The sequence below is a fragment of the Haliotis rufescens genome, unplaced genomic scaffold, assembly GCF_023055435.1.
Source record: "Haliotis rufescens isolate VD_foot unplaced genomic scaffold, xgHalRufe1.0.p SCAF_8, whole genome shotgun sequence".
In the NCBI taxonomy this organism is placed as follows: Eukaryota; Metazoa; Mollusca; class Gastropoda; order Lepetellida; family Haliotidae; genus Haliotis; species Haliotis rufescens.
Window position 1 is genome coordinate 53,327,909 of NW_025964372.1, and position 24,278 is coordinate 53,352,186.

The 24,278-nt window shown below is 43.6% G+C and overlaps 1 protein-coding gene across 3 annotated transcripts in view; it reads right to left on the minus strand.

Moving 5' to 3' along the window:
* The window catches only part of LOC124145568 (A disintegrin and metalloproteinase with thrombospondin motifs 18-like), a 76,469-nt gene that overhangs the window by 893 nt on the left and 51,298 nt on the right, over positions 1-24,278 (minus strand). For 2 of the 3 annotated variants that reach the window (XM_048389124.1, XM_048389125.1), the window contains exons 22-26: positions 7,214-7,343; positions 4,952-5,156; positions 4,476-4,626; positions 1,961-3,244; positions 916-1,040 (exon numbers count right to left, since the gene is read on the minus strand). In XM_048389124.1, the coding sequence (XP_048245081.1) occupies positions 916-1,040; positions 1,961-3,244; positions 4,476-4,626; positions 4,952-5,156; positions 7,214-7,343 (1,895 nt within the window). The remainder of the gene's footprint in view (positions 1-915; positions 1,041-1,960; positions 3,245-4,475; positions 4,627-4,951; positions 5,157-7,213; positions 7,344-24,278) is intronic. The other variant, XM_048389126.1, reaches the window with a different exon arrangement.

The window sequence follows — 24,278 nt, forward strand, 5'->3', positions numbered from 1 at the left end:
AAACAGGGCTGCACGAGACACACCGACAACACAAGACACAAACATGGCTGCACGAGATACACGGACAACACAAGACACAAACATGGCTGCACGAGACACACGGACAACACAAGACACAAACATGGCTGCACGAGGCACACGGACAACACAAGACACCAAGACACAAACATGGCTGCACGAGATACACGGACAACACAAGACACAAACATGGCTGCACGAGACACACGGACAACACAAGACACAAACATGGCTGCACGAGGCACACGGACAACACAAGACACCAAGACACTACCAGGGCTGCACGAGACACACGGACAACACAAGACACAAACATGGCTGCACGAGACACACGGACAACACAAGACACCAAGACACAAACATGGCTGCACGAGGCACACGGACAACACAAGACACAAACATGGCTGCACGAGGCACACGGACAACACAAGACACAAACATTGCTGCACGAGACACACGGACAACACAACACACAAACATGGCTGCACAAGACACACGGACAACACAAGACACCAAGACACAACCATGGCTGCAAGAGGCACACGGACAACACAAGACACAAACATGGCTGCACGAGGCACACGGACAACACAAGACACAAACATGGCTGCACGAGGCACACGGACAACACAAGACACAAACATGGCTGCACGAGACACACGGACAACACAAGACACCAAGACACAAACATGGCTGCACGAGGCACACGGACAACACAAGACACAAACATGGCTGCACGAGACACAAGGACAACACAAGACACAAACATGGCTGCACGAGGCACACGGACAACACAAGACACAAACATGGCTGCACGAGACACACGGACAACACAAGACACAAACATGGCTGCACGAGACACACGGACATACAGACATACAGACGTGGAGCACGCACCTATGTACAGACGTGACAGAACTTCCGGCAGTTGATCTCTGCCCAGTCTTTGTACAGGGCACACACGGACTGGTGATAGTCGATACATTCAATGGACGCGTCCACGCAAGGCGGAGTCACAGTGGCTGAAAGGCACCGGAGGCAATATTTGTCAAACCTATATACAGTAGAAAAACAAGCTTATAACACACGCACGCAGTCAGGCACAACTACACCTAGCACAATCACTGCAGTAAAAATCTAACCTTAACTTACCGAACCTGTACTTTAAACTCATCTGCTGACGCCCATCCCACGCATACTCACATCTATATCCACCCTCACTCACATCTATATCCACCCTCACTCAAAAATCTATATCCACCCTCACTCACATCTATATCCACCCTCTCACATCTATATCCACCCTCACTCACATCTATATCCACCCTCACTCACATTTATATCCATCCTCACTCACATCTATTTCCACCCTCAGTCACATCTATATCCACCCACACTCACATCTATATCCACCCTCACTCACATCTATATCCACCCTTCACTCACATCTACATCCACCTCACTCACATCTATATCCACCCTTCACTCACATCTACATCCACTCTCACTTACATCTATATCCACCTTTCACTCACATCTATATCCACCCTCACTCACATCTATATCCACCCTTCACTCACATCTACATCCACCTCACTCACATCTATATCCACCCTTCACTCACATCTACATCCACTCTCACTTACATCTATATCCACCTTTCACTCACATCTATATCCACCCTCAATCACATCTATATCCACCCTTCACTCACATCTACATCCACCTCACTCACATCTATATCCACCCTTCACTCACATCTACATCCACTCTCACTTACATCTATATCCACCTTTCACTCACATCTATATCCACCCTCACTCACATCTATATCCACCCTCACTCACATCTATATCCACCCTTCACTCACATCTACATCCACCTCACTCACATCTATATCCACCCCCTTAACCACATCTATCGCTAGCCCTGTCCAACTCACCCGCCACCTGCCCTAGGTCCTGTTGACAGAAGTGACACCGACGTTTACAGTTGGTTCTTGCCCAAGATTCGTACTCCTCACACACACTGTCTGGATACTCCACACACTGCGTGTTCACGTCGCTGCAGTCCAAATCCTCACTGGTTGTGGATGACGTTGTTGTTACGTAGTCGTCATCGCAGTAGTTACAGTGCCTCTGGCAGTTCTGTTTGGCCCAGTCCGGAAACTGCCTGCAGTCTCTCTGACTGTACTGTCGGCAGCTATTCAAAACATCGACACAATCTTGGTCCTTCAACATTCGTCCTTTATCATCAGAATCTTCGCTAATATCCTCGTCACCCGCTCCTAGTTGTGTGATACCATTCCCACCTCGTGTGACGTCATCCTCTCCTTGTGTGACGTCATCCTCTCCTTCTGTAAAGTCATTCGCTCCTCCTTGTGTGACGCCATACTCAGTTCCTTGTGTGACGTCATCCTCTCCTTGTTTCACGTCATCCTTTGCTTGTGTAACCTCCTCTCCGTGTGTGACATCAAACTCTCCCTGTGTGACATCATCCTGTCCTTGTGTGGCGCCATCCTTTCCTTGTGTGACATCATCCTGTCCTTGTGTGGCGCCATCCTCTCCGTGTGTGACATCAAACTCTCCCTGTGTGACATCATCCTGTCCTTGTGTGGCGCCATCCTTTCCTTGTGTGACATCATTCTCTCCTTGTGTGACGTCATCACTTATGACAAGATCTGTGGTGTCATACCCACGCCTGACATCTGGGTGAGAACTGTAGGAAACAGTTTCAGCAGCACGCTCATGCCCACCCACCACTCCTTTCCTGTCCTCCCCATCCTCATCTCCTGTGCCCTCCCCATCTCCCACTTGACTCCTCTGGTCTGTGACATCTTGATCCTCCCCCTGCCGTGCTCCCTGCCCACCTGTTACATCTTCTTGTTGCTCTATCTGGCCCCCATCCTCACCCCCCGTCTCTTCCGATGTGTTCCTCTCCTCCTCATCTTCCTGCCTTCCTATTTGTCCACCTGACCTGCCCCCCTCTGCCCCGCCCTTCCCACCGTCTTCCTGGCCCCCTGCTTTGCCACCCCCCAGATCTGTCCTCTGTTCCTTTGCAGCACCTTCCTGACCCCCCTCCCGATGACGTCTCCCCACGTTGTCAGTCTGGGAACACAGGGAGCAGAACAAGGGGCAGTGATGCTGGGCCCACTCTCTGTACCTGGAACACACCCTTCTGTCGTACTCCTGGCAGTCGGCGGAGATGTTGTCGGCACAGGGGGAGACTGCAGATACACAATTATTGACAGACAAATTCATCCATCATATATTTGGTCATTGGTGTAATGGCGTTATGTTGATGATAGGTTAAATATAGATTGTAATGTTCAAAGCAGCACTAAAATTAGAAGAAGTAAGCATCAACCAACCAATATCAAAAAACGAAATCTTCCAAAAGTGGCAAAATGACAATCAGACATCTGATTGCAAACTATAACACCTGCTAAAAAAACCACTAAAAAAACAAATCCATAATAAAACCAAAAGAATTTGACAGAGTGATAACCATTACAAACAGGTCAAACTAAGATAAACACCTACACCAAATTAAAAAAGAAACACCAAACCGGTAAATGCCCCCACTGAAACTCCTGAACACGTAATATTATATTGCGTAAATTACCAGCAACACAGAACAACACTCCAATCCACACTAACCTGCAACAATCAAATGACACTAGCAACGCTACTAACCCTCCCAAATGACTTACAAACCTATTAGGCATTATGCATCTATCTAATCAAAAGAGGCCTACCCGGCCGCATCTAAAACAGTACAACAAAAAAGCTGTCCATAACCCTAAAATTCTAAATCTAGGAAAAAAACACAGTCACACACCCTCAGAAAAACTCCACCTTCTGTATGACATATTTCAAAATTCCAAATTTGTTCTCCAAATTAAGTAAGCAGCCCCCGAAAAGCCCTAGGTTTCCTCACCTTTTCAACCAATCACTAAATGGCCTGGCGGGTCCGTGCGCGAATATGTCGGAAAGCGCACGCTAAATTCCAAATTTAATTAATTAAGTAAGTAAGTCAAATGGATGTTACATTATTACTTTAGCGTTCGGGGTTGTCAACATACGCCATATACATGAGTCGTGTGGAGTAACATGAAGGCCTTCAGGTGTGTGTGTGTGTGTGTGTGTGTGTGTGTGTGTGTGTGTGTGTGTGTGTGTGTGAGTGTATGTGAGTGTGTGTGTGTGTGTGTGGTGTGTGTGTGTGTGTGTGTGTGGTGTGTGTGTGTGTGGTGTGTGTGTGTGTGTGTGTGTGTGTGTGTGTGTGTGTGTGTGTGTGTGTGTGTGTGTGTGTGTGTGTTTGTGTGTGTGTGGTGTGTGTGTGTGTGGTGTGTGTGTGTGTGTGTGTGTGTGTGTGTGTGTGTGTGTGTGTGTGTGGTGTGTGTGTGTGGTGTGTGTGTGTGTGTGTGTGTGTGTGTGTGTGTGTGTGTGTGTGTGTACCTGGAGGAATGAAGCATGCTGCCTTCTTGCAGGGCTCATTGACATCCGGCTTGTCTGACAGCTCACAGTTGTCATCGGGCACCTCGGTGTGTGGGGTCAGGAAACACCGCACCCCCCTTCTCCTCACCCCCACCCCACAGGTCTGGGAACACTGAAAACACAAACAACTTCCTTCAGGAACATTACATGCATAATTGTTGTCATGGAAATATTTGTTCAAAAAACGTTCTCTTGGGAGGAATGTTGGGAAGGCGTAACAACCTTGTTGTAGCCGCATGATGCGCTGAGCACGTTGTTTGAGAACACGTTTAACACACACTGTTCTGAGACCTGCGTCAAAGGAAAGCTACTCGTGGGTCAGATTCCAGTTTTATCAGAATCAGACATAATACCGTGTTTCCCCAAAAGGTGATAGGCATCTAAACTTATGACAGATTTATATCATTGAAAACATTCCAGCTCCCTCCCCGACTTACGTCGGTCCAGGGGTCCGTCCTCCAGGCGCCGGGGCAAGGCTGGGAGCCACACGTTTGGGTAGCCAGCGGTCTGCTGGCAGGGTCACACTGGTCATCTTCAACCACCTCGGACTGACCAGCCTGGTGTTGCATGCACTGGACAGTCCTAGACGCCAGTCCCCCGCCACACGACCGGGAGCAGGGGGTGAACACGCCCGTGTGCCACCTGCATCAAACAGACCAAGGCTTAACAAAGGATAATTCCAAATTCTTCAAAATTTAAATTACCAACCCTACACGCACAACCCGCCTCCCTGACCCCTCCTTCCTCCTTTGACAAATCACTCTAAATAGCCTGGCGGGCCCGTGTGCGAAATACGCATTATGTCGGGAAGCGCATGTAAAATCTCCAAGTCATCATCATCAGCATCAAAGGCTGGACGACCTACTCCTGATCATAAAGGTAAAGTAAAGGACGTTCAGCACTTCTCTGTCACTTGGACAATCTTTCCGTCAACTTTATATAACTTTGACTACAGAGCGGCGTGGCAATGTAACAATAACAGAGGTAACAAATGTTATACTTGGAATAACACTTTCTGAGTAAAGGTCCGGGATTCGAACCCACACTGCCAGAGCGAGGCACCTAATCGCCAGCATACTAAGTCAGCGATCTAACCCACTCTGCCACCGAGGATTCAACAAAATGAAAGTCCGACAATTGGTAGTCTAGCTATATAGATCCCCCCTAGAGTACCCCTCTGACAAGTGTAAACAGACACGGTTCCCATGACCGGAAGCTATGAACAAACAATGCCTTTTAGAAAGTGGTCAAACGTGATAATGTTATATTTGGGATAACACTTTCTGAGAAAAGTACAGATGTGTTATTAAATTTCCGAGATCAAAGATGGAATATTGTAGGACAGACACATGACGGTAGAGGGTATGTCCAACCATGACATGCTGGAGAATAAGCTGGTGGTTGGACAGTTCATGTTGTTATTCACATCATTGTACACCGATACACCTTGCAAGGTATCGTATGTGTAACACTACAGGGGTCGTAATTCGATCTATTGTGTCGTGGATCTGGTAGGAGGAAGTGTTCTACTCGTATCTTCACGTGTTCTACCCATGTCTTCACTTGTTCTACCCACGTCTTCACGTGTTCTACTCATGTCTTCACGTATTCTACCCATGTCTTCACGTGTTCTACCCATGTCTTCACGTGTTCTACCCATGTCTTCACGTGTTCTACCCATGTCTGCACGTGTTCTACCCATGTCTTAACGTGTTCTACCCGTATCTTTACGTGTTCTACCCATGTTTGCACGTGTTCTACCTATGTCTGCACGTGTTCTACCCATGTCTTCACGTGTTCTACCCATGTCTTCACTCACGTGTTCAACCTATGTCTGCACGTGTTCCAACCATGTCTTTACGTGTTCTACCCATGTCTTCACGTGTTCTACCCATGTCTTTACGTGTTCTACCCATATCTTCACGTGTTCTACACATGTCTTCACGTATTCTACCCATGTCTTCACACGTTCTACCCATGTCTTCACGTGTTCTACCTATGTTTGCACGTGTTCAACCTGTCTGCACGTGTTCTACCCATGTCTTCACGTATTCTACCCATGTCTTCACACGTTCTACCCATGTCTTCACGTGTTCTACCTATGTTTGCACGTGTTCAACCTGTCTGCACGTGTTCTATCCATGTCTGCACGTGTTCTACCCATGTCTTCACGTGTTCTACCCATGTCTTCACGTGTTCTACCCATGTCTTTACGTGTTCTACCCATGTCTTCACGTGTTCTACCCATGTCTTATCGTGTTCTGCCCATGTCTTCACGTGTTCTACCCATGTGTTCACGTGTTCTACCCATGTCTTCACACGTTCTACCCATGTCTTCACGTGTTCTACCCATGTTTGCACGTGTTCAACCTGTCTGCACGTGTTCTACCCATGTCTGCACGTGTTCTACCCATGTCTGCACGTGTTCTACCCATGTCTGCACGTGTTCTACTCATGTCTTCACGTGTTCTACCCATGTCTTAACGTGTTCTACCCATGTCTTAACGTGTTCTACCCATGTCTGCACGTGTTCTACCCATGTCTTTACGTGTTCTACCCATGTCTGCACGTGTTCTACCCATGTCTTAACGTGTTCTACCCATGTCTTCACACGTTCTACCCATGTTTGCACGTGTTCAACCTATGTCTGCACGTGTTCTACCCATGTCTTCACGTGTTCTACCCATGTCTTCACGCACCTGGGTGGGCAGGGCTGCTGGTGGCAGGGTGTGGGCTGGGTGTCAGGCTCCTCCTCTGCACTACACCGGCTTCTCTCCACCCTGGCCCCGGTGTCCGCCCTCCCACACACGGCCTGTACCTGCTGGGAGCCTGGACACAGTCAGATGCCAAGTGAGACACAGTGGCATACACAGTGACAAACACAGTGACTTACACAGTGGCATACACAGTGACATACACAGTGACATACTGTGGCATACACAGTGGCATACACAGTGACATACATAGTGGTATACACCGTGACATACACAGTGACATACACAGTGACAAACACAGTGATATACACCGTGACATACACAGTGACATACATAGTGGTATACACCGTGACATACACAGTGGCATACACAGTGACATACACAGTGGCATACTGTGGCATACACAGTGACATACACAGTGACATACACAGTGACATACACAGTGACATACACAGTGGCATACACAGTGACATACACAGTGACATACTGTGGCATACACAGTGACAAACACAGTGACTTACACAGTGGGATACACAGTGACATACACAGTGACATACACAGTGACATACACAGTGACATACACAGTGACATACACAGTGACATACTGTGGCATACACAGTGACAAACACAGTGACTTACACAGTGGGATACACAGTGACAAACACAGTGACATACACAGTGGCATACACAGTGACATACACAGTGACATACACAGTGACAAACACAGTGACATACACAGTGGCATACACCGTGACATACACAGTGAAATACACAGTGACAAACACAGTGACTTACACAGTGGCATACACAGTGACATACACAGTGACATACACAGTGACATACACAGTGACAAACACAGTGACTTACACAGTGGCATACACAGTGACATACACAGTGACATACACAGTGACAAACACAGTGACATACACAGTGGCATACACCGTGACATACACAGTGACATACACAGTGACAAACACAGTGACTTACACAGTGGCATACACAGTGACATACACAGTGACATACATAGTGGTATACACCGTGACATACACAAAGACATACACAGTGACAAACACAGTGATATACACCGTGACATACACAGTGACATACATAGTGGTATACACCGTGACATACACAGTGGCATACACAGTGACATACACAGTGACATACTGTGGCATACACAGTGACATACACAGTGACATACACAGTGACATACACAGTGGCATACACAGTGACATACACAGTGACATACTGTGGCATACACAGTGACAAACACAGTGACTTACACAGTGGGATACACAGTGACATACACAGTGACATACACAGTGACATACACAGTGACATACACAGTGACATACTGTGGCATACACAGTGACAAACACAGTGACTTACACAGTGGGATACACAGTGACAAACACAGTGACATACACAGTGGCATACACAGTGACATACACAGTGACATACACAGTGACAAACACAGTGACATACACAGTGGCATACACCGTGACATACACAGTGAAATACACAGTGACAAACACAGTGACTTACACAGTGGCATACACAGTGACATACACAGTGACATACACAGTGACATACACAGTGACAAACACAGTGACTTACACAGTGGCATACACAGTGACATACACAGTGACATACACAGTGACAAACACAGTGACATACACAGTGGCATACACCGTGACATACACAGTGACATACACAGTGACAAACACAGTGACTTACACAGTGGCATACACAGTGACATACACAGTGACATACTGTGGCATACACAGTGACAAACACAGTGACTTACACAGTGGGATACACAGTGACAAACACAGTGACATACACAGTGGCATACACAGTGACATACACAGTGGTACACACAGTGACATACACAGTGACATACACAGTGACATACACAGTGACATACACAGTGGGATACACAGTGACAAACACAGTGACATACACAGTGACAAACACAGTGACTTACACAGTGACATACACAGTGACATACACAGTGACATACACAGTGACATACACAGTGGGATACACAGTGACATACACAGTGACATACACAGTGACATACTGTGGCATACACAGTGACAAACACAGTGACTTACACAGTGGGATACACAGTGACATACACAGTGACATACACAGTGACATACACAGTGACATACACAGTGACATACACAGTGACATACTGTGGCATACACAGTGACAAACACAGTGACTTACACAGTGGGATACACAGTGACAAACACAGTGACATACACAGTGGCATACACAGTGACATACACAGTGACATACACAGTGACAAACACAGTGACATACACAGTGGCATACACCGTGACATACACAGTGAAATACACAGTGACAAACACAGTGACTTACACAGTGGCATACACAGTGACATACACAGTGACATACACAGTGACATACACAGTGACAAACACAGTGACTTACACAGTGGCATACACAGTGACATACACAGTGACATACACAGTGACAAACACAGTGACATACACAGTGGCATACACCGTGACATACACAGTGACATACACAGTGACAAACACAGTGACTTACACAGTGGCATACACAGTGACATACACAGTGACATACATAGTGGTATACACCGTGACATACACAGTGACATACACAGTGACAAACACAGTGATATACACCGTGACATACACAGTGACATACATAGTGGTATACACCGTGACATACACAGTGGCATACACAGTGACATACACAGTGACATACTGTGGCATACACAGTGACATACACAGTGACATACACAGTGACATACACAGTGGCATACACAGTGACATACACAGTGACATACTGTGGCATACACAGTGACAAACACAGTGACTTACACAGTGGGATACACAGTGACATACACAGTGACATACACAGTGACATACACAGTGACATACACAGTGACATACACAGTGACATACTGTGGCATACACAGTGACAAACACAGTGACTTACACAGTGGGATACACAGTGACAAACACAGTGACATACACAGTGGCATACACAGTGACATACACAGTGACATACACAGTGACAAACACAGTGACATACACAGTGGCATACACCGTGACATACACAGTGAAATACACAGTGACAAACACAGTGACTTACACAGTGGCATACACAGTGACATACACAGTGACATACACAGTGACATACACAGTGACAAACACAGTGACTTACACAGTGGCATACACAGTGACTTACACAGTGACATACACAGTGACAAACACAGTGACATACACAGTGGCATACACCGTGACATACACAGTGACATACACAGTGACAAACACAGTGACTTCCACAGTGGCATACACAGTGACATACACAGTGACATACTGTGGCATACACAGTGACAAACACAGTGACTTACACAGTGGGATACACAGTGACAAACACAGTGACATACACAGTGGCATACACAGTGACATACACAGTGGTACACACAGTGACATACACAGTGACATACACAGTGACATACACAGTGACATACACAGTGGGATACACAGTGACAAACACAGTGACATACACAGTGACAAACACAGTGACTTACACAGTGACATACACAGTGACATACACAGTGACATACACAGTGACATACACAGTGGGATACACAGTGACATACACAGTGACATACACAGTGGCATACACACAGTGGCATACACAGTGACATACACAGTGACATACACAGTGACATACACAGTGACATACTGTGGCATACACAGTGACATACAAAGTGACAAACACAGTGACTTACACAGTGGCATACACAGTGACATACACAGTGACATACACAGTGGCATACACAGTGACATACACAGTGGCATACACAGTGACATACACAGTGACATACACAGTGACAAACACAGTGACATACACAGTGACATACACAGTGACATACACAGTGGCATACACAGTGACATACACAGTGACATACACAGTGACAAACACAGTGACTTACACAGTGGCATACACAGTGACATACACAGTGACATACACAGTGGCATACACAGTGACATACACAGTGACATACACAGTGACATACACAGTGACATACACAGTGGCATACACAGTGACAAACACAGTGACTTACACAGTGGCATACACAGTGACATACACAGTGACATACACAGTGGCATACACAGTGACATACACAGTGACATACACAGTGACATACACAGTGGCATACACAGTGACATACACAGTGACATACACAGTGGCATACTGTGACATACACAGTGACATACTGTGGCATACACCGTGACATACACAGTGACATACACAGTGACATACACAGTGACAAACACAGTGACATACACAGTAACAAACACAGTGACATACACAGTGACATACACAGTGACATACACAGTGGCATACACAGTGACATACACAGTGACATACACAGTGACATACACAGTGGCATACACAGTGACATACACAGTGGCATACACAGTGACATACACAGTGACATACACAGTGACATACACAGTGACATACACAGTGGCATACACAGTGACATACACAGTGACATACACAGTGACATACACAGTGGCATACACAGTGACATACACAGTGACATACACAGTGACATACACAGTGGCATACACAGTGACATACACATTGACATACACAGTGGCATACACAGTGACATACACAGTGACATACACAGTGACATACACAGTGACATACACAGTGGCATACACAGTGACATACACAGTGACATACACAGTGGCATACACAGTGACATACACAGTGACATACACAGTGGCATACACAGTGACATACACAGTGACATACACAGTGACATACACAGTGACATACACAGTGACATACACAGTGGCATACACAGTGACATACACAGTGACATACACAGTGGCATACACAGTGACATACTGTGACATACACAGTGACATACTGTGATATACACAGTGACATACTGTGACATACACAGTGACATACTGTGACATACACAGTGACATACTATGACATACACAGTGACATACACAGTGACAAACACAGTGGCATACACAGTGACATACACAGTGACATACACAGTGACATACACAGTGACATACACAGTGACATACACAGTGGCATACACAGTGACATACACAGTGACATACACAGTGACATACACAGTGACATACACAGTGACATACTGTGGCATACACAGTGACATACACAGTGGCATACACAATGACATACACAGTGACATACACGGCCTGTACCTGCTGGGAGCCTGGACACAGTCAGATGCAAAGTGAGACACAGTGGCATACACAGTGACATACACAGTGACAAACACAGTGACTTACACAGTGGCATACACAGTGACATACACAGTGACAAACACAGTGACTTACACAGTGGCATACACAGTGACAAACACAGTGACATACACAGTGGCATACACAGTGACATACACAGTGGTATACACAGTGACATACACAGTGACATACACAGTGACATACACAGTGACATACACAGTGGCATACACAGTGACAAACACAGTGACATACACAGTGACAAACACAGTGACTTACACAGTGGGATACACAGTGACAAACACAGTGACATACACAGTGGCATACACAGTGACATACACAGTGGCATACACAGTGACATACACAGTGACATACACAGTGACATACACAGTGACATACACAGTGACATACACAGTGGCATACACAGTGACTTACACAGTGACATACACAGTGACATACACAGTGGCATACACAGTGACAAACACAGTGACATACACAGTGACATACACAGTGACATACACAGTGACATACACAGTGGCATACACAGTGACTTACACAGTGGTATACACAGTGACATACACAGTGACATACACAGTGACATACACAGTGGGATACACAGTGACAAACACAGTGACATACACAGTGACAAACACAGTGACTTACACAGTGGGATACACAGTGGCATACACAGTGACATACACAGTGGCATACACAGTGACATACACAGTGACATACACAGTGACATACACAGTGACATACACAGTGACATACACAGTGACATCCACAGTGACATACACAGTGATATACACCGTGACATACACAGTGACATACACAGTGACATACACAGTGGTATACACAGTGGCATACACAGTGACATACACAGTGACATACACAGTGACATACACAGTGGCATACACAGTGACATACACAGTGACATACACAGTGGCATACACAGTGGCATACACAGTGACATACAGAGTGACATACACAGTGACATACACAGTGGGATACACAGTGACATACACAGTGACATACACAGTGACATACACAGTGACATCCACAGTGACATACACAGTGATATACACCGTGACATACACAGTGACATACACAGTGACATACACAGTGGTATACACAGTGGCATACACAGTGACATACACAGTGACATACACAGTGACATACACAGTGGCATACACAGTGACATACACAGTGACATACACAGTGACATACACAGTGACATACACAGTGACATACACAGTGACATACACAGTGACACACACAGTGGCATACACAGTGACATCCACAGTGACATACACAGTGATATACACCGTGACATACACAGTGACATACACAGTGACATACACAGTGGTATACACAGTGGCATACACAGTGACATACACAGTGACATACACAGTGACATACACAGTGGCATACACAGTGACATACACAGTGGCATACACAGTGACATACAGAGTGACATACACAGTGACATACACAGTGGGATACACAGTGACATACACAGTGGCATACACAGTGACATACACAGTGGTATACACAGTGACATACACAGTGACATACACAGTGACATACACAGTGGGATACACAGTGACAAACACAGTGACATACACAGTGACAAACACAGTGACTTACACAGTGGGATACACAGTGACATACACAGTGACATACACAGTGGCATACACAGTGACATACACAGTGGCATACACAGTGACATACACAGTGACATACACAGTGACATACACAGTGACATACACAGTGGCATACACAGTGACATACACAGTGACATACACAGTGACATACACAGTGGCATACACAGTGACTTACACAGTGACATACACAGTGGCATACACAGTGACATACACAGTGACATACACCGTTACATACACAGTGACATACACAGTGACATACACAGTGACATCCACAGTGACATACACAGTGATATACACCATGACATATACAGTGACATACACAGTGACATACACAGTGGTATACACAGTGACATACACAGTGACATACACAGTGACATACACAGTGGCATACACAGTGACATACACAGTGACATACAGAGTGACATACACAGTGGCATACACAGTGACATACACAGTGACATACACAGTGGCATACACAGTGACATACACAGTGACATACAGCGTCATATACACAGTGACATACACAGTGACATACACAGTGGCATACACAGTGACTTACACAGTGACATACACAGTGACATACACAGTGACATACACAGTGGGATACACAGTGACATAAACAGTGGCATACACAGTGACATACACAGTGGGATACACAGTGACATACACAGTGACATACACAGTGACATACACAGTGACATACACAGTGGCATACACAGTGACATACACAGTGACATACACCATCACATACACAGTGTGGCACTCGTGAAGAGCAACCTCCTCGTGGTGAGTGCTGGGTAACGCTAATCGCTCTTCCCCCGTGTGGAACCGGGGCAGAATATTTCCACAGCCTCCCATTGCTGGTCGTATGAGGCGACTAAAATGGGCAACCTGTTTGCCGTGGGTTGCGTCCCTGTGTCGGCGGAGGACGGGAGTCTGGTAGTTGAGGGCACTGGTTCCTGGAACTGTGTTCCTTTGCCCAACACACTACTTCGACCCTTACTTCGCCTAGACGGGTGGTAAGATGGGCCCGGTCTTATCAATCGGCTGGTCATGCCAGGCCCTGTGCGTAATATTGTATATGCACTCCTGTGTTGTATTATAATGTATATTTTGGACTTGGCCAAGCATACTTTGTATGAATTACCAATTTTTGATGGAATAAATTGCCTAGAGTCTTACGCCAGAAGGCGGTGGCTCATGGGCCAATCTGGTACTTTCGACCTCTGAGTTCTGTATGTCTTAAATTTTTTGTCATGGGCCGGACCAGCCTGGCATTTTATTTGTTAGACAAATGCAGCTATTCATGTTGTTCTTACTGGAGTATACCACCTCTGTATCCCTGATGTTTGCATGTTGGAGATCCGGTGCAGGACAACATCGCTCTTTGTAGCACTCCATGGTGGGTGGGGAGCAGGGGTGTTGAAACTTTTTTCTCTCATTATGGATACCCCACAAAACACTGGTTCTCGTAGCAAAAACAAGAGAAGACATGTTGACGTAGATAATATTTCATCTTCTGATGATGAATCTTCTACAACCAACAGTGACTCATGGCCAAGATTTCTAGTTGTTGAAGGCATTGATGGTCTACCTCTCAAGATCAACCCTTTTGTAGTTTCAAAGGCTATTCAAGGAATTTGTGGTGACGTTCAAAACGTCACTCGTCTTCGATCTGGTTCTCTCTTGATAGAATGCTCCAAGAGACAACAATCCATAAATTTGTTGAATGCTCATCATTTTGCCAATACTGCAGTTACAGTATCTAGCCATAAATCTTTGAATTCATGCAGGGGCATTGTCCGCGACCGAGCGAAATGCCTGTCTGACATGTCAGAAGGGGAGATTGCTGAGGAACTAAAGTCTCAAGGTGTTACAGCTGTAAAACGCTTTACACGAAAAGATCATGATAGTGTTGTAAACACTAACACTTATTTATTTACATTTGCTCTTTCGAGGCTCCCAACCTCAATCAAAGCTGGTTATTTTAACATCGGCGTGGATGTGTATATACCACATCCGCTGCGATGTTTCAAGTGCCAACAGTTTGGTCATGGCGCCAAGTCCTGTCGTGGCTCTGCAGTCTGCTCCCGTTGCAGTAAGAATCATGACAGCTCTGATTGCACAGGTGACATCAGATGTGCGAACTGCAACGGTGAGCACATGTCCTCCTCCAAACAGTGTCCAGTCTTTGAAAGAGAAACAAAGATAATAAAGATCAAATACACAAACAATATTTCCTTTTCTGATGCAAAGAAATTGGTAAAGGAACAACCTCATAACGGTTTACAATCCAGATCTTACTCTGCCATAGTCTCCTCTCCTAAGCAAACTGTTGATCATGCTTGTCAAACAGATATTTCCTGGGTCTCGGATCAACAGACAATGTTATGTTCCACTACAGAGGAATTAACGTCGTCGTCTGAAACTCAGACTGATAGCCAATTCACCCCTTCCTCTCTGGAGCCTGAACCTGAACCACAGCCTAAGCCTGAGATTCAACCACACCCTGAGTCTGAGACTGAGCTTGAACCTCACCTTTTAACAAGGAAAGAGAGAAAACAAATGAAAAAAAAGGAATTAAGGACCCTGAAACATCTGAAGGCGCCTTCAACAATCCCTGTCGAGGTTCACAACACCTTTGAACCTCTCGATATGGAAGTGTCTCCATCGTTGTCGTTACAGCGTATGGGACCTTCACTCCGTTCCCGTTCTCCAATTGAGCCTCCATGAGTTGCTCTCACAACTTTATACAATGGAATTGCAGAGGACTTCGTAAGAATTTTAATGAGATACAAGTACTAGTTCAAGATTTTAAGCCGTCAGCTATATGTCTCCAAGAGACATATCTTAAACATACGGATACATTTGATCTGAGGCAGTATAATTGTCATCATTCTTTTTCTCCTCCGGGTGACAAAGCCACTGGAGGCTCTACTATTTTAGTCAGGCATGACATCATACATAGTGATGTTCCTTTAAATACAACTCTTCAAGCTGTTGCTATCCGCCTTACCTTGCACATTGCATTTACTTTGTGCTCTTTATATATTCCACCTTCGTCTACACTTCGACTGTCTGATCTTCAGCATTTGTATGATCAGCTCCCTAAGCCGTGCATCATCATGGGCGATTTAAATGGGCACAACCCTTTATGGGGAGGTACAACTACAAACAATAAGGGGAAAGTTATTGAGGATTTTCTATCTGATAATAATTTATGTTTATTTAATGACGATTCCAGCACCTATTTACATCCTGCCACAGGAACTTACTCTGCACTCGATCTGTCCGTCACTGATTCAAATATTTACAATGAGTTCAAATGGTCTGTACATGATGACCTTTGTGGAAGTGATCACTTTCCTACTGTCCTACAAGCAATGACACCGAATGATGACCCACCTTCGTCACGGTGGAATTTTACAAAGGCAAATTGGTCCTTGTATGAAACATTATGTGCTGAAAAATTAAAACCGGATCATTTCACTAATGTACCAGATCCCATCCAGTTGTTTTCGAGTCAACTCAATGACATTGCTGACCAAACAATTCCGAAGTCCTCTGCAAATCCTCACATTCGTAAACCATGGTTTACCAATGAATGCAAACAAGCAAGAAAGTGTAGGAAGAAAGCGGAAAAATATTTCCGTAAACATCCTACAGTACATAACTTGAATACTGTTAAAATAACTAGTGCCAAGGCACGACGTGCTTATAAACATAATAAGCGTCAATCTTGGAGGAATTATGTCTCCAGAATTAATTCACGCACACCCATGTCCAAGGTGTGGAACATGGTTCAAAAAATAAAAGGTAAAGGTTCTAAATCGTCTGTACACCATCTTAAAGACGGTGACAAATTAATAACTGATAAATCTGCCATTGTAAATAAACTTGGCGAGACTCTTGCCAAAAATTCTTCATCATCAAATTATGTTCCCGAGTTTCAGAGATATCAGAAACAACAGGAAAAGAAAAAGGTTAATTTCGATTCAAATAATGGTGAAGACTACAATGAAGTATTTTCATTGCATGAGCTACATAGTGCTCTTGAGCAAGCTCATGATACTGCTGCAGGGGATGATAATATCAATTATCAGTTACTCAAGCATTTGCCCGAATCATGTCTTGAGACGCTTTTAGATATATTTGACCACATATGGACATCAGGGAATTTTCCTCCTTCATGGCATAATGCCATTGTGGTACCGATACCAAAACCTGGCCGGGATCATACTGATCCCTCAAATTACCGCCCTATATCGTTAACCAGTTGTGTTTGCAAAACCATGGAACGAATAGTAAATAATAGATTAGTATGGTATTTGGAAACCAACAATCTTCTTAGCAATATTCAATGTGGTTTCCGAAAAAATCGAAGTACTATCGACCATTTGGTACGATTAGAATCCTTTGTTAAAAATGCTATTGTAAATAAGCAACACGTAGTATCAGTTTTCTTTGATCTTGAGAAAGCATACGATACTACTTGGAAGCATGGCATTCTAAAGGATTTACATGATTTTGGTTTAAGAGGCAGGTTGCCTCATTTTATATCACAATTTTTAACAGACAGACAATTTCAAGTCCGAGTGGGTTCCACCCTGTCTGACCATTATAATCAGGATCAGGGTGTCCCACAAGGCAGTATTTTGTCTGTCACCTTGTTTAGTATTAAAATTAATAGTCTGTCCAAGGTTTTAAGTAATTCAGTGGATGGTTCACTGTTCGTGGATGATTTTAATGCATCTTGTTGTGGTAAAAATATGCATACCATAGAAAGGCAGTTACAAATCTGTCTCAATAAAATTCATAAGTGGTCTCTCGAAAACGGGTTCAAATTTTCTATGTCTAAAACGAACTGTATACACTTCTGCAGAAAATATAAGCCGCATAAAGACCCTGAATTATTTTTGAATGGCACCCCTATCAAAGTTGTAAAGGAGGCCAAATTCTTGGGACTCATCTTTGATAGCCATTTAACTTTCTTACCACACATTAAATCACTTAAAGCTAAATGCCTGAAGGCGCTTGATTTATTGAAAGTAGTATCAAATTCCAAGTGGGGAGGGGATCAGACAACCCTCCTACACTTATACAGGTCACTGATCCGTTCCAAACTTGATTATGGCTCCATCGTTTATGGTGGAGCCTGTAAAAGTAATTTAAAAAAACTTGATACTATCCATCACCAAGGACTGAGGCTTTGCCTTGGAGCCTTTCGCACTTCTCCTATTCCAAGTCTGTCTGTTGAGGCGGATGAGCCTTCTCTTAAACAACGCCGTCTGAAACTATCTTTACAATACATCACTAAATTATATTCCAATCAGTCAAATCCAGCTTTTAATTGCGTATTTAACCCTCTTTACGAAGATATTTACAATAAGAAAACATCTCTTGTTCCACCCCTAGGAATAAGAATTAAATCAGTCGTTTCTGCTGCGAACATTAACTTTCAGGATATAGCTCCCACTCAACTTTTTTCATCGCCTCCTTGGCAAATGGTACGGCCAAATGTAGACCTCACATTAACTAGACTTAAGAAATCTGATACAAATCCACTTATTTATAAACAAGAATACTATCAATTACGAAACAATTATGACACTTATAAATCTATATTTACAGATGGATCCAAGGATGGTGGCGCAGTTGCTAGTGCCACCATCATTGGATCCAGAACAGTATCTTCACGATTACCCGATAATAGTTCCATATTCACAGCAGAAGCACACGCCATTTTAACGGCACTAAAATATATCCAGAACAAATCCAAATATAAAGAATTCATTATATTTTCAGACTCACTTTCGTGCCTTCAGGCTATTAAAAATATGTCATGTAAACATCCATTTTTAATTGAAATTCTTGAATTATTTAATGATCTTGCGACTGGCCAATATGACATCGTCTTTTGTTGGTTACCAAGCCATGTTGGGATTGTTGGTAACACACTGGCTGATGCTGCTGCAAAAGCAGCACTCGACAAATCTGTGACACCACTTCTTTTACCATACAGTGATTATAAACCTATAATTAGATCTTACATCCGTGATCTGATGCAAAAGAAGTGGGACACCCAAGTAGGTATCAATAAATTACACGTAATTAAACCCAATATTGGTTACACCTACTTGGGCTGTCAGTCCAGATTTGAAGAGGTTATTATGCGGCGATGTCGTATTGGCCACTCTAGATATACACATGAGTATATATTAAAGGGTGAGGATCCTCCGTTTTGTATCCCTTGTGATGAGAGAATCACGGTCAAGCATGTCCTGCTTGACTGTATTGATTTTTCCATCACAAGGGATAAATATTTCAGTGTAAAAACAGTGAAGGACCTTTTTAGTAAAGTTAACTCTCATTTAATACTATGTTTTTTAAAAGAAATAGAACTTATACATAAATTTTGATGTAATTGTTGTATTATTTTAAAGATTGGTAGTGCAAAATTCATAACTGAGATTGTTAGTGGCTGTACCCTCGAGGGGGGTTGAAGTAGAGTAAAATTATTGTCCCCCTAAGAGGGTATGTAAGTCCCATATCATTCAAAGTATATTTATGCATGCCAGGTTTTTAATCGTAGAATATCCGTCATTTTAGTTTGGCTTAATTGGTACACTGTCGCCAGTGACTGAAGGGATGATATAAATCCTGCCGGGGTCCATGCAGGAAGCAAAGGTACTGTAAGTCCCCATGGACCCTAGCATGGTGATCTATCTTCAGTTGCTGGCGATCTCTAGCCCATTTTTATATTGTGTTCTCTGATATTTATGACTTTTATATATTCTCAACTAGTTTTAAATAGATTCTGTGATATTCTAGTTATTGTACTGTCCTTCGTTGACAGCTTTTTATATTGTGTAAATATATTTATTATTAATGTACTTCTCGTCACGATATGGCTGAAATATTGCCGATGTGACGTTAAATATTAACTCACTCACTCACTCACTCACATACACAGTGACATACACAGTGACATACACAGTGACATCCACAGTGACATACACAGTGATATACACCGTGACATCCACAGTGCCATACACAGTGATATACACAGTGGTATACACAGTGGCATACACCGTGACATACACAGTGGCATACACAGTGACATACACAGTGACATACACAGTGACATACACAGTGACATACACAGTGACATACACAGTGGCATACACAGTGATATACACAGTGACATACACAGTGACATACACAGTGACATACACAGTGGTATACACAGTGACATACACAGTGACATACACAGTGACATACACAGTGGCATACACAGTGGCATACACAGTGACATACACAGTCAGTACAGAGTCAGATACAGAGTCACATAAACAGTCAGATACAGTCACATACATGCAGTCAGATACAGTCACATACATGCAGTCAGATACAGTCACATACATGCAGTCAGATACAATGTCAGATACACAGTCACATACATGCAGTCAGATACAGTCACATACATGCAGTCAGATACAGTCACATACATGCAGTCAGATACAGTCACATACATGCAGTCAGATACAGTCACATACATGCAGTCAGATACAGTCACATACATAGTAAGATACAGTCACATACATGCAGTCAGATACAGTCACATACATGCAGTCATACACAGTCACATACATGCAGTCAGATACAGTCACATACATGCAGTCAGATACAGTCACATACATGCAGTCAGATACAGTCACATACATGCAGTCAGATACAGTCACATACATGCAGTCAGATACAGTCACATACATGCAGTCAGATACAGTCACATACATGCAGTCAGATACAGTCACATACATAGTAAGATACAGTCACATACATGCAGTCAGATACAGTCACATACATGCAGTCAGATACAGTCACATACATGCAGTCAGATACAGTCACATACATGCAGTCAGATACAGTCACATACATGCAGTCAGATACAGTCACATACATGCAGTCAGATACAGTCACATACATAGTAAGATACAGTCACATACATGCAGTCAGATACAGTCACATACATGCAGTCATACACAGTCACATACATGCAGTCAGATACAGTCACATACATGCAGTCAGATACAGTCACATACATGCAGTCAGATACAGTCACATACATGCAGTCAGATACAGTCACATACATGCAGTCAGATACAGTCACATACATGCAGTCAGATACAGTCACATACATGCAGTCAGATACAGTCACATACATGCAGTCAGATACAGTCACATACATGCAGTCAGATACAGTCACATACATGCAGTCAGATACAGTCACATACATGCAGTCAGATACAGTCACATACATGCAGTCAGATACAGTCACATACATGCAGTCAGATACAGTCACATACATGCAGTCAGATACAGTCACATACATGCAGTCATATACAATGTCAGATACACAGTCACATACATGCAGTCAGATACAGTCACATACATGCAGTCAGATACAGTCACATACATGCAGTCATATACAGTCACATACATGCAGTCAGATACAGTCACATACATGCAGTCATATACAGTCACATACATGCAGTCATATACAATGTCAGATACATGCAGTCAGATACAGTCACATACATGCAGTCAGATACAGTCACATACATGCAGTCAGATACAATGTCAGATACACAGTCACATACATAGTAAGATACACAGTCAGATACAGTCACAGACAGTCAGTCATATACAGTCACATACATGCAGTCATATACAGTCACATACATGCAGTCAGATACAGTCACATAGATGCAGTCAGATACAGTCACATACATGCAGTCAGATACAGTCACATACATGCAGTCAGATACAGTCACATACATGCAGTCAGATACAATGTCAGATACACAGTCACATACATGCAGTCAGATACAGTCACATACATGCAGTCAGATACAATGTCAGATACACAGTCACATACATGCAGTCAGATACAGTCACATACATGCAGTCAGATACAGTCACATACATGCAGTCAGATACAGTCACATACATGCAGTCAGATACAGTCACATACATGCAGTCAGATACAGTCACATACATGCAGTCAGATACAATGTCAGATACACAGTCACATACATGCAGTCAGATACAGTCACATACATGCAGTCAGATACAGTCACATACATGCAGTCAGATACAGTCACATACATGCAGTCAGATACAGTCACATACATGCAGTCAGATACAGTCACATACATGCAGTCAGATACAGTCACATACATGCAGTCAGATACAGTCACATACATGCAGTCAGATACAGTCACATACATAGTAAGATACAGTCACATACATGCAGTCAGATACAGTCACATACATGCAGTCAGATACAGTCACATACATGCAGTCAGATACAGTCACATACATGCAGTCAGATACAGTCACATACATGCAGTCAGATACAGTCACATACATGCAGTCAGATACAGTCACATACATAGTAAGATACAGTCACATACATGCAGTCAGATACAGTCACATACATGCAGTCATACACAGTCACATACATGCAGTCAGATACAGTCACATACATGCAGTCAGATACAGTCACATACATGCAGTCAGATACAGTCACATACATGCAGTCAGATACAGTCACATACATGCAGTCAGATACAGTCACATACATGCAGTCAGATACAGTCACATACATGCAGTCAGATACAGTCACATACATGCAGTCAGATACAGTCACATACATGCAGTCAGATACAGTCACATACATGCAGTCAGATACAGTCACATACATGCAGTCAGATACAGTCACATACATGCAGTCAGATACAGTCACATACATGCAGTCAGATACAGTCACATACATGCAGTCAGATACAGTCACATACATGCAGTCATATACAATGTCAGATACACAGTCACATACATGCAGTCAGATACAGTCACATACATGCAGTCAGATACAGTCACATACATGCAGTCATATACAGTCACATACATGCAGTCAGATACAGTCACATACATGCAGTCATATACAGTCACATACATGCAGTCATATACAATGTCAGATACATGCAGTCAGATACAGTCACATACATGCAGTCAGAT